This window comes from Saccopteryx leptura, chromosome 9, assembly GCF_036850995.1.
Source record: "Saccopteryx leptura isolate mSacLep1 chromosome 9, mSacLep1_pri_phased_curated, whole genome shotgun sequence".
NCBI lineage: Eukaryota > Metazoa > Chordata > Mammalia > Chiroptera > Emballonuridae > Saccopteryx > Saccopteryx leptura.
In genome coordinates, this window is record NC_089511.1 from 15657225 (window position 1) to 15669456 (window position 12232).

Here is a 12232-nt window from a genome sequence, read left to right on the forward strand (position 1 = left end):
CACTGGAAGGAGACAGGAATAAGATGATGTTGGAGAGTTTAGCAGGGCCCTGGTCACGTCTAGCCATAAAGTAGGGGAATTGGAATTTCTTTGAAGATTTTGGGAAGCCACTGAAGAAGTTTCGGTTCTGGAGTCACGTGACCTGAGTTGTGAGTTTCTTCCCTCTGGCTTCTTTGGGAGGAGAAGTTGAGAGAGAAAGCCAGCTGCCACGGGGCTGCTTTGGTCTTCCAGGTCAGAGATGACAAAGGTCTGGACCGGGCCGATGGCAGTGCAAAAAGGAGGAGCTTTGCCTCTTTTCCATTCTTTTTTTTTTTTTTTTTTTTTGTATTTTTCTGAAGCTGGAAACGGGGAGAGACAGTCAGACAGACTCCCGCATGTGCCCGACCGGGATCCACCCGGCACGCCCACCAGGGGGCGACGCTCTGCCCACCAGGGGGCGATGCTCTGCCCCTCTGCGACCAGAGCCACTCTAGCGCCTGAGGCAGAGGCCAAGGAGCCATCCCCAGTGCCCGGGCCATCTTTGCTCCAATGGAGCCTTGGCTGCGGGAGGGGAAGAGAGAGACAGAGAGGAAGGAGAGGGGGAGGGGTGGAGAAGCAGATGGGTGCTTCTCCTATGTGCCCTGGCCAGGAATCGAACCCGGGACTTCTGCACGCCAGGCCGATGCTCTACCACTGAGCCAACCGGCCAGGGCCTCTTTTCCATTCTTAATTCACTGAATTATTCTAAGTCTTCCTTGTACTGCGTTTTGATTTTCACTGAAACCCTCCCAGGCTGCCTCCGGGTTTCACGCCACTCCTCTGTCCACCATACTGCCTGTCCGGTCGACTTGGCTACTCTTCCGCTCAGAGATCTCAATGCATTTGTCACTGACCTACAAAGTCTTTCAAAACGAAGTGAGGATGTCACACAATTATCCAATTTCAAATACTCCTGACCAGGTCCCACCTGGCATGCGGGGCGATCCTCTCTGGGCACCATGAATGTGGATTTTTGACAAGTTTCTCCAAGTGAAGTGGCTAATCTGCTCTCCTATGTTCCCACCATTCCCAGGAATAACAGCCTAGAAGATCTAATGCAGCTAAACGCCAGATCGATTTAGGAGCTGCTGCCCTAGGCCTATCCTCCACGCATGGTCCGCATCTCACCATCTCCTGTCGTATCTTGTATTTAGTTTGTTTCCTCAGTCCTGAAGAAGAGGAAATGCCCTGTTACATTGTCTTGGGAGGTGGGTAAGCATACAGGTAAAAAAAAAAGGTGATTACAGGTCGACAGAATAGATATTTTGGAATAGGATTGGGAAAATTGAACAATGTCAAGGAAGGTAGCATGACCCATTCTGCATCCTAAGTAATTGGCACGAATGAATGTGTGAACGAATGATGAGTATAAGTAATACCCGTTACTCAAGGACAAGACGAACAGAGCAATGCTCCTTCCTTTAGCCAATGGATGCCATAAAGCAGTGATTATAAAGGATCACTTGAACTAAGATTGTTTTTTTTTCAGTAATATGTTCCAAAGGAAAAAGCACTCCACTAGTCGGAAAAGACATTTTATTTCCAAGCTTCTAAGAGGGTTCTATGAACAATAGAGGCTTAAAGTAAAAAAAAAAAAAAAGAGAGAGAGAGAGAGAAAAGATAAAAAGAAAAACAAATATTTTAACTATTGAAAAGTAGACAGTCTTTTAAAAAAAACTTAAACATAGAAACGTGGAAACTTACTTGTCACATCTAATCCAAACACGTTTATAGAAAAGAAGATCATCCAGGCTGACAGGGGTACTTAGAGCTGTATACTTGTTTAAGTGCTACCCATCTACCTTTTGAGTTATATCTTCATTTCAAATTCAACTGGAGAGCTGCGCAAATCTGGCAAAATATTCTTTGGGTTCCAAAAACTACATAAAAATGAATAAAACCTGCAATTATGGAAGTATTAAGAATGTGCAATCCCTCCCTGAAATGAAAGATTCCAAAGTGACATTGTCCACAGAATTTATTCCCTTGAAGTGTTTGTTCAGTTTGATTTAAATGCAAACCAAACTGGAAGTGAGCACTTTCACAGAAACATTTTTCTTTGTATGCATTTTGACTCAGTCATAAAAATAGTATGTAGCAAGATATCAAGAAATGCTTAAAAGAAACTTGAACAATAAACTAAGAAAAATAAAAAAAGATTAGTCTAAAAATTGTCTGCAATCCAAGAGAAAGCATATGCCCTGGGTCCAGGGGGAAAGAGGGGAAGCATTTTCTGCATGACGCTGTGCGGTCTTTCCCCAAGTATTGCTACGTTTTGACCTTTGGCCCAACTGAGCAGGTGAAGCGTCCTTCGTGGAAGTCCCATCCCCAGGCAGCTGGATGGGGCCGCAGGAGACTAGGCGTCGTCGGGCATCCCATGGCAGTGACCCTCAGAACCCACAGCGGTCCCTGCCCTCCTTCTGAGCTGATGGCCCAAAGCCTATTTTATAACAACGGACTGAAAATGAATTGCTCTTTCTTTTATCAAAGTTAAAAACACTGCCTTGTTTTAATAGGAGTTAACATCAGGAGGAAAAGGAAGCAGTTTTTAACTGTCAGAGTCATTATGATAGCTTGGCAAGATCAAAGTAAGGAAAGATAGAATAACATTGGAGGTCTGATGAGCACTCGTGGCAAATGTCTGTTTTTTTTGACTCTTCATACCCCCAAGCTCCAAATGCTTGGTATGGGTCATTAAAAATCTACATCTTGCACTTCAGAGTTTTGATCATTTCATTCCCTCCCTCATGGAATCATCGCCCATAACTATCAAATTACTGATATACAAGATAAATGAATATTATATAACAAGTATTGCAAAACCACTGACTGACCTAGATCTTTAGCATCCTGCTTTTCCAGAAAAACGTGTGTGAAGAGAAGCCAGGAAGCTCAGGCTGAGAACGCACAAAATGTTCACACGATGTTATAGAATCTCATCCGAAAACACACGTGCAAAACACATTTGATTTTAAATAAACAATTAAAGCAGCCGACGGCCACAGAGCATAAATAGGGTTATTAAAAGATCACGACATCTTGAATTAGAAATATAAATGGGTCACTAGAAATCCCGAATTTTGCCAATGTTAAGAATCAAACCCAGAATTAAAAAAGAATCTTTTTTTTTTATTTCAAAGGTTTTTGCTTCTTATATTGAAGCTCATATTAAAGCAACAGTACAATGTTCATAAAATATAAGTGTGATGCCGTAACATTTCTTACATGTCAGAATACTGATATTTGTATGTATACTAAAATAAGAACTTTAAAATTGTACAAATAGATACATTAAAAATGACATAGAAATAGGGCGCCTCTCACTGAAACAAGACAGTTATATCTGGCACGTATTAGTTTAAGATGGAAGGAGAAGCAAAAAGATTTACAAGAGTCAGCAGTATGCTCAAGAGACATAATTGTACATTGTATTGTACATACATCGTATGGGTTTAAGCTGGCTGAATATTATATATTTCAAGTTTAAAAATGCACTACGTAGAGAGTGTCCATAGTTTAAGGCGAAATTACAGCTCAGAACTGTTGTCCTTTCTAATTTTGTGGAAGCTTCTTTGATTAAAAAAAAAAAAAAAAAGGAAAAGAAAGAAAGAAAGAAAAGTAAAGAAAGAAAGAAGGACTTGAATGTCCATAACACAGAAACGATTTCCCTTCATTGTTGAGTTCCCCATAAGACTCCTCCTTCACTTAAATATTTTGTATGCCAAGTGGTTTTCCTCCAGCGAAGCCAAGCCGATAAACAACTTCAATGTTTGCCTTTCTGGGAGAAAAGGTACTTCACAGTATTTACCACTTTGATGTCCTCGCAGTTTTTTTTATTAAATGTATCCTCTCTGTAAAACTTTGCTTGTTTGAAATGAGCCTTTCCTTGATGTAAAAAAATACCTGTTTACATATCTTCTAGATTCTTCAGAACGCCAGACACAGTTCTTAAGGCCAAATTTGTGTCGTATTGTTAAGAGTCGTCATCAAAAGTGTCTTTGGAACCGTACAAGTCTGCTAGTTTCTTAAAACGAGGCCCCCAGTTCTGTAGGTAGTCATAGTCCAAGTCTGAATCCGTGGTGGCAGACTCTAAGGAGCTCAGGGACCCGGCCACCGAGCCCCTGCCTTCATAACCATAGATTTGGATTGAGTCATAAGGAGGGGCGGTTGGGTCATTGTCTGCCTCTTGTATTCTCGTGTTGATGAAGTCATCAACATCCACGCTGTTGGGCGCTGGCCGGAGCCCCGGGCGAGGCATGTACTGATACTCGGGTTTGATGTCTTTGCGAGGGATAAACCCATTGATCCCGTCGGGATTCTGGAGGGTGGCGATATCAAAGGCTTCTGTGTCTTCCTCCCCGCCCCCTTCATCGTCATAGGTAATGATGTTCTCACGGACATCTTCTTCTTCAAAGACGATGAGCGGCTCTTTCTTTTGCCTCCTCAGGGTCACAAACAACACGACGATGACTATGAGGAAAGGAAAAGGACAGTGAGGACAGGTCAAGCCCCTTATTCCCGGGTCCTCACCCTGGGAGAACTCTGCTTACCGTAAAGCACAGGGTGTGCACACTGCAGAACTGAGCCCAGCCTGGGAGATAAGAGCTCTACCTAGAACCCCCACACGCGTGGAAAACTGCCTTCCACCTGGCCCTCCCTCGGCAGAATGCTGCCAGGAGCTGTCCTATCTAGACACATTGGTAAGTTGGGGCTACGCTGAGCTTTTTACAAATGAATCTGACCCTATTTTGGAAGTCATCCTCCTAAGAATTAGGAAGATTCTAACTGTGTGATCTGCAGCCTCTTAAACATGGCTGACACCAGTTTCCTTTATACAAAGGAAGATGGCTGCCTCTCCCAGGTCAGGGCCATGCACATTCAGTGACTTCGGGTCCTGTCTCTGTATAGGAGGTGATGTCCAGCTCCTGGGCAGAACTCTGGGGGGTGAGGTGGGGGGCGGTCAGCCTTGACCTACTCGACCTTAATGAAAAATCTAACCATAAGCATGATAGAGTCCTCTTCAAACCACTATGTAGAAGAGGGAACATTTATGAAGATCTCAAAACACAAAACTTCTCTTATTTATTTGAATATAGAAAAACAGCATCAGCTGGAGCTCCCCACGAAGCAAATCTGTCTCTTCCCCTCTTTCAGAAGGAACCCCGCTAATGCCAGGCAACCTGGGATGAGAGAGCAGAGCTGCTTATAAGGGAAGTTCAGACAAGGCTCAATTCTTTATCTAGTGCCTTTTCTCAGGGGATTTCCACAACGTCCCATTAGAACTCCCCCCACCCCCTTCCCCTCTTCCAACTCAGCAACACTGGAGAAAATGTTTGTGGCTGAATTTGGCAAGTGGTCTGAGAGCCCCCCTGGGTCCAGCACCACTCAGAGACCCTGCACCTGCCCAGGCTGTCCCTGGCCACTAAGCAGTGTCCTTCCTCTGGGCCTCACTCTTGAGGACACTGTCACTCAAACCCTTCCCTGTCACTTCCTTTGCTGGGCGGACTCTGTCTTATCCTTCATCAGGGAAGTCATTCCTGGCATCCCATCCTGACACCACATAGAGCTATGAGCACCTGCTCCAATGCACCCACCTGCCCCCATTCTTACCCTCATCACAATTCTTAGCCCAGGGTTACCACCCCGGGCTCCCCAGCTAGACTATAAATTTCTTTTCTTTTCTTTTTTTTTTTTTTTTTTTTTCATTTTTCCGAAGCTGGAAACGGGGAGGCAGTCAGACAGACTCCTGCATGCACCCAACCGGGATCCACCCGGCATGCCCACCAGGAGGCGATGCTCTGCCCCTCTGGGGCGTCGCTTTGTTGCATCCAGAGCCAGTCTAGCACCTGAGGCAGAGGCCCCAGAGCCATCCCCAGCGCCCGGGCCATCTTTGCTCCAATGGAGCCTCGCTGCAGGAGGGGAAGAGAGAGACAGAGAGGAAGGAGAGGGGGAGGGGTGGAGAAGCAAACGGGCGCCTCTCCTGTGTGCCCTGGCCAGGAATCGAACCCGGGACTTCTGCACGCCAGGCCGATGCTCTACCGCTGAGCCAACTGGCCAGGGCCAACTATGAATTTTTTAGCGCTCTTTTGTATTCCACTTGTAATATCCATCTAGCCTAGCCTCTTTCGCCAGCTGGGAAACTCTTTCAGAACCTGAGCTGTATGTCCCATCCTCTAGGAAGACGTCTCTGACCTTCCCAGTCAATGCCAGGTACTTTCTATGCATTGCGCCCCCATAGGGATGGTCCCTGTCCCGATCCTGGCACTCACTATGTGCCTCTCTAGTTTAGCTGCCCAGGCGTACTTTCCTCCATAGGCGACGACCTGATTAAGCCCTGAGAGTTTGTGTAAGTCATCTCTTCGTTCCCCAGGGCCCAGAGGGAAGGCCTGGTACCCAGGCCACAGTCAGGACCTACCTGTGGGACTGAACTCAATGGCTCTTCCCTATGCAGCCGAACCCCATTGATCCATTCAGCGGAGAACTAAGCATCATGGGAATGGCATAAATTAGGTGTCAAACATGCTTGGATTTGAACCTTGATTTGTGTCACTCACAAGTTCTGAGACTTGGGGAGAACTGATCTAAGCTCCCTGAGGCCCAACAAGGGTAGATGTTATCAGCCTCGGGACACTCCCGGTTACTACACAGCAGACGAATGCAGAAGGGGGGCAGCTCCCTCAGTTGGCAGGCGCAGGACGAGCTGCTCAGGCGCCCCTGTAAGCTGCGGCGTGCCCCCAGATACCATATATGATAAGTAGAGGACGAGTCCAGATCCAGCTCTAGCCGGGTGACCTTCATCCAGTTCCTCGAGCCCCTTTACATGCTTTTGGCCTTGTGATTATTCTTTCTGCCTCTAACCCCTCTCCTTCCTCTTGTAAGGCAAACCATTGCTTATATCCTAGGTCTCTGACTAGCTTCCTCTTCTGCAAACCTTCTCTGGCGTCCTCCCCACAGCACCCCCAGGTGGCTCCTGCTATGCAGTCCCCTGATACCTGTCAACCTTCTCATCAGCCTCCACCCCACTCTGCTCCACCTGCTTGTTAAGATGCTTGCTCCCCCCACCGCTACCCCTGACCCCCGTCTCATAAAGTGTATGAGAGCAGGAACTGCTTCATTGTCTCAACTTGTATCCCCAGTATGTAGCACAGTTCCCGTAGCGAGCCCGAAGTTGAGATATGGCTGTGGGTCTTGGGTGGGCCGGAGCGAGGCCCTTCCTGCAGGTGGCCGGATAGGGGTCCCCTTACCCAGGAGGATGACGATGCAGGCCAGGATGGCGATCAGCGCGCCGGTGCTCAGGCCGGCATTCAGGATGTAGGCCTCGGCGTTGCAGGACAGCAGCGCCCCGTTCACGTCGCACCCGCAGACCTTGATGGTGAGGGTGTTGGTGCTGCTCATGGGCGGGATCCCGCCGTCGCTGATCACGATGGGCAGGAGGTACAGGTCCTGCTTCTGCCGACTGAAGCCTCCGCGCCGGGCGTACACGCCTGCGGTGTTGTCTGTGGGAACAGGGGAGACGCGGTGCGCTCTCAGAACCGGGACACTCAGATCCGGGGAGACGCGGTGCGCTCTCAGAACCGGGACACTCAGAACAGGGGAGACGCGGTGCGCTCTCAGAACCGGGACACTCAGATCAGGGGAGACGCAATGCGCTCCCAGAACCGGGACACTCAGATCAGGGAAACGCGGTGCGTTCTCAGAACCGGGACACTCAGATCAGGGGAGACGCGGTGCGCTCTCAGAACCGGGACACTCAGATCCGGGGAGACGCGGTGCGCTCTCAGAACCGAGACATTCAGATCAGGGGAGACAGGGTGCGCTTTCAGAACCAGGACACTCAGATCAGGGAGACACGGTGCGCTCCCAGAACCGAGACACTCAGATCAGGGGAGACGCGGTGCGCTCTCAGAACCGGGACACTCAGATCAGGGGAGACGCGGTGCGCTCTCAGAACCGAGACACTCAGATCAGGGGAGACGCGGTGCGCTCTCAGAACCGGGACACTCAGATCAGGGGAGACGCGGTGCGCTCTCAGAACCGGGACACTCAGATCAGGGGAGACTCAGATCAGGGGAGACGCGGTGCGCTCTCAGAACCGGGACACTCAGATCAGGGGACACTCAGATCAGGGGAGACGCGGTGCGCTCTCAGAACCGGGACACTCAGATCAGGGGAGACGCGGTGCGCTCTCAGAACCGGGACATTCAGATCAGGGGAGACGCGGTGCGCTCTCAGAATGGGGACACTCAGGTCACAGCCCGGCCGCTCGGAGGGCCCTCTGCTAACGTCCAGGGTCACAGACTGCATCTCCCCCACTTGCCCCTCCTGTGTGACTGCGTTGCGACAGGATCACAGGCTAACCTCTCTCCATTTTGGGACCAATCTCAGAAGTTGACTCTTTTTTACTTGGTGGATACAGAAACACCATCACTGGCAAGACAACCGCGCCATTTTTTGGGTGGGGGGGCATTGTCCTTTTCATCAAATACAAGCCAGTGCGGCCCTCCACCACACGTTCTGTATTTGGAAAGGATATAAATAAATACACAAGTGAGTGTGAAAATGAACAACAACAAAAAAAACCCTTTCTTTTCCTTCTTTGTACTCCCCGACTTTGTGACAAGCCTGTGGCCAGGTTTTTTGTTCTTGTGTGTTTGTTTCCAGAGATTTCCTGTTCCGCCCTTACCCTTGCTGCAACTAGAAACTCAAGGGAGTCCTAAAGGAAAAATCTCTCCTTTAAGAGGAAACATCTTATAAAACCCAACAGCCGATTTATAGCTTGTTTGAAATCCAAGCACCATCAGGCACACAGTCGAACACGTCACCCCCTCCTGCTTTATAAAATCCTTCCAAGTTGCTCTGCTGACCACACAGCACAGCGCCCTGGGTCTTAGAGAGATGTGGTCCTGCCTTCCGGGCTGACGCCCAGCCCCTCCCTTCCCACGCATCCCGCCATGCCGAAGTCACTCCGGTCCCAAGCACAGTGCTTGTCTTGGGCCGTGTCCTCTCACTCGCTGACCTAATGCCCCCAAAGCGGTTGCTTCCACCACAGCCCGTGAGCGCCTGGTGCCTCAGCACTGCATCCGGAAGTCGCCCCTTCAGGGCGGCCTTTCTGGACCTCTCCCAGCGCCTCCTGGGTGACCCCCAGCACCGCGCCTCCCTACAGAAACTGGCACCCCGCTCACTCTGCTGTCGCTGTCTGACGTCTCCTAGAAGATGACCTTCTGGGAGAGGAGGGGATTTTATCTGAGTCATCTCGGCCTCTCCAGGGCTGGACACGCAGCAGACGTTCAATAAATCGTGTTGAACAAATGATGTAACTCTGTTCTGGGAAAGGTTTAACCCAAATTCCAGATGCTGGCTTTCATGCGTTTGTCAGCCTTGTGTAACCTATGACCCCGAATGCGTCCTCATCATGTTTTCTGCATATCTCTCCACCCCCAAAAATATTTTTTCCCCAGGCTGTATGCTCTGTGGGGGAAGAGGGGTGTGGAACACTGGGATTATACAGCAGTTGACGTTTTGAATAAACTCCATCAAATTACACACACACACACACACACACACACACACACACACACACACACACTGGGTGAGTGGCCTGTCTCCCTTTGTGAGTTAAGAATCAGCAGTTTATAGCAATTTGACTGTTATCGCCAATGCAGTGGTTCAATGGCTTGCAGGCTTTAAATGCACTGACAGTACCATGAATTAGCTCTCGTCCCAAGAAAAGAATACCTTAGAATCTCAAAATCATGCTGATATAGTTTAGGTTAAAGGAAATGTAATTTATTCTCTTTGAGAGAAAATACATACAAAAAAGGCAGACCTGGTCTCCCTTTAAGGGTGAGCAGATAATCTGAGCAGCGCGGAAAGAAAGGGGGTACGCACCGGCCTTCGGCCTGCCTTGTGGGGACAGAGTCTCTGCCCTTTGCAGCCAACATCTCAGTCAACACAAGGCTGATGAGCTAGCCAGCCCTCTTTTCTTCATTTTCTGAATTGTGTGTGACTGGCATCTACAGTGTGTCCGTAAAGTCATGGTGCACTTTTGACCGGTCACAGGAAAGCAACAAAAGACCATAGAAATGTGAAATCTGCACCAAATAAAAGGAAAACCCTCCCAGTTTCTGTAGGATGATGTGGCAGCATGTGCGCATGTGCAGATGATGACCTAACACCGTGTATACAGCAGAGCAGCCCACGGCCATGCCAGTCGAGATGTGGATGGTACAGAGGAAAGTTCAGTGTGTTTTGTGGCTCGCTAAATTCGAATCCGTGACCAAAGTGCAATGTGAATATCAGCACGTTTATAACAAAGCGCTGCCACATAGGAATAACATTACCCGGTGGGATAAGCAGTTGAAGGAAAACAAGAGTTTGGTGGAAAAACCCCGTTCTGGTAGGCCATCAGTCATTGACAAGTCTATAGAGGCTATACGGGATAGCTAACTAAGGAGCCCTAAAAAATCTGTGCATGAGCCCACATCGAACTGCACTGAGTAGGTATGAAACTGGGAGAGTTTTCCATTTATTTGGTGCAGATTTCACATTTCTATCATCTTTTGTTGCTTTCCTGTGACCTGTCAAAAGTGCACCATGACTTTACGGACACACTGTATTACTCTTATCACTGGGGAACAAATTACTTATACTATGGAAAATCATGAAAAAATAAAAATAAATGGGTGAAAAAAATATTAACTGTAAATTCAGTTTCCTGAGTATTTTTTTTACGTATTCTAGGCTACATAACACTATTCTATGCTTAACAATTAGAAAATAGAATTAACATATCTTTAATTAATTACTTCAAAATATGCTTTTTTCCTTCTTATAAATTCTTTGGAGTTCAGTAAGATGTTCACAAGTTAACAGTTACACTATCTACCAACTCTTTAATGATTTGAAATGTTCCTAACAACATCATGAGTTGATTTAAGAGGAAAAGCAAATTAGTAAAACTGCTTGACTAAATAGAACTCCCCGACAGGGATGACAGGCCCAATGTACCTAGTTTATCTGTTTGGTCCCACCCTATTGCCCAGGGGGTTGGTGTGGAGGAAATGCGAACTGCATGTTTTTGTTTTTGTTTTTAAACCCATAGAAGCCATCATTTAAAAGCTATTCTTCAATCTGCCATCGAGATTGTCCCTCCAGATCGCAGCAGGCTGGCTTCCACATGAAAGTAAATGAAAATCAAACACTAATGGGAAACACGGATCTGAGCAGGACACCAGCGTGTGAATTCAAGATGTTTCATATTCTGAACAGCTGAGCCCTCTCAGATGTACCAAAATGATTACATAAAAGTTCATGAAAGTGCCCAGCTGACTGCAGCATTTATTGTCTCTGAGTGGTAGATCAGTAGACTCTCAAGAACTCTTTTTTTTTTTTTTTTTAAATCTCTTCTAGTCAAGTGTGTTTTATGTATGGGTTTTAAGATGAGCTCAAGAGGTGGAGAATCAATGAACTGAGGGTGTCTTCTTGGGCATATACTAATTATATGCTTTAGAATGAGTCATTTGTCCCATCTAGAGTCTCCCTTGATCATCATTAAAATGAGGACACTAGTTGATATCAAGCATGCCGCAAGGGATTGTCATTGAAACCAAATATTGTGATGAAAGCCGGTGCTTGTCCTCTGAGCTGTGTGCTTCCAGAGGGCTCAAGAATCCTACCAGAAAAGGTGGCTCCCAGTATTGGGATCCTCCAGGGCTAATAGAGGATTGGTGAAAGGTGAATGTGGAATGGCAAACGTGTTTAACCAGCCTGGCATGGTACCCAACAGCTCCATGCTGCTTGAGTGGATAAAATATTTCCTCTCTAGATCCAAGTGGCCCCACAGTCAATGGGAGGATGAGTTTCCTTTCGGGAGAAGACACTTCAGGGGATTCAGTGCTGTGGCCTCTGAGAGTCCCTCTTGTGGTCCACTCTGACTACTGACCTTTGTCACTAAAGAGTCACTATGGGCAGGCACTTTATGAAAAGCAAATCTAGGATAACAAGTGGAAAAGGAAACAACCTAGCAATACTAACAAAGCCCCTATTCTGGAAATCAATTTTGCATTTTAAGTTTGACTACAGATTCCCTTTCAAATAAAGTATTTTAATTAACCAGCCATTCTCTATCTGTATTTAAGAGGGTCCCCTCCCTTGAGACATACACATTCCTAAGGTTTATGGGTGACCCAAGGGAAAACAGAGTTTCTACTCTAAC

The 12232-nt window shown here is 47.3% G+C and overlaps 1 protein-coding gene across 2 annotated transcripts in view; it reads right to left on the reverse strand.

The window, feature by feature from the left end:
• Positions 1-3128: 3128 nt before the first annotated feature.
• CDH11 (cadherin 11) overlaps positions 3129-12232 on the reverse strand; it is a 158201-nt gene continuing 149097 nt past the window's right edge. For both annotated transcript variants that reach the window (XM_066348787.1, XM_066348786.1), the window contains 2 exons: positions 7263-7514; positions 3129-4488 (listed from right to left, as the gene is read on the reverse strand). In XM_066348787.1, the coding sequence (XP_066204884.1) occupies positions 3992-4488; positions 7263-7514 (749 nt within the window). In that variant the 3' untranslated portion in view covers positions 3129-3991. The remainder of the gene's footprint in view (positions 4489-7262; positions 7515-12232) is intronic.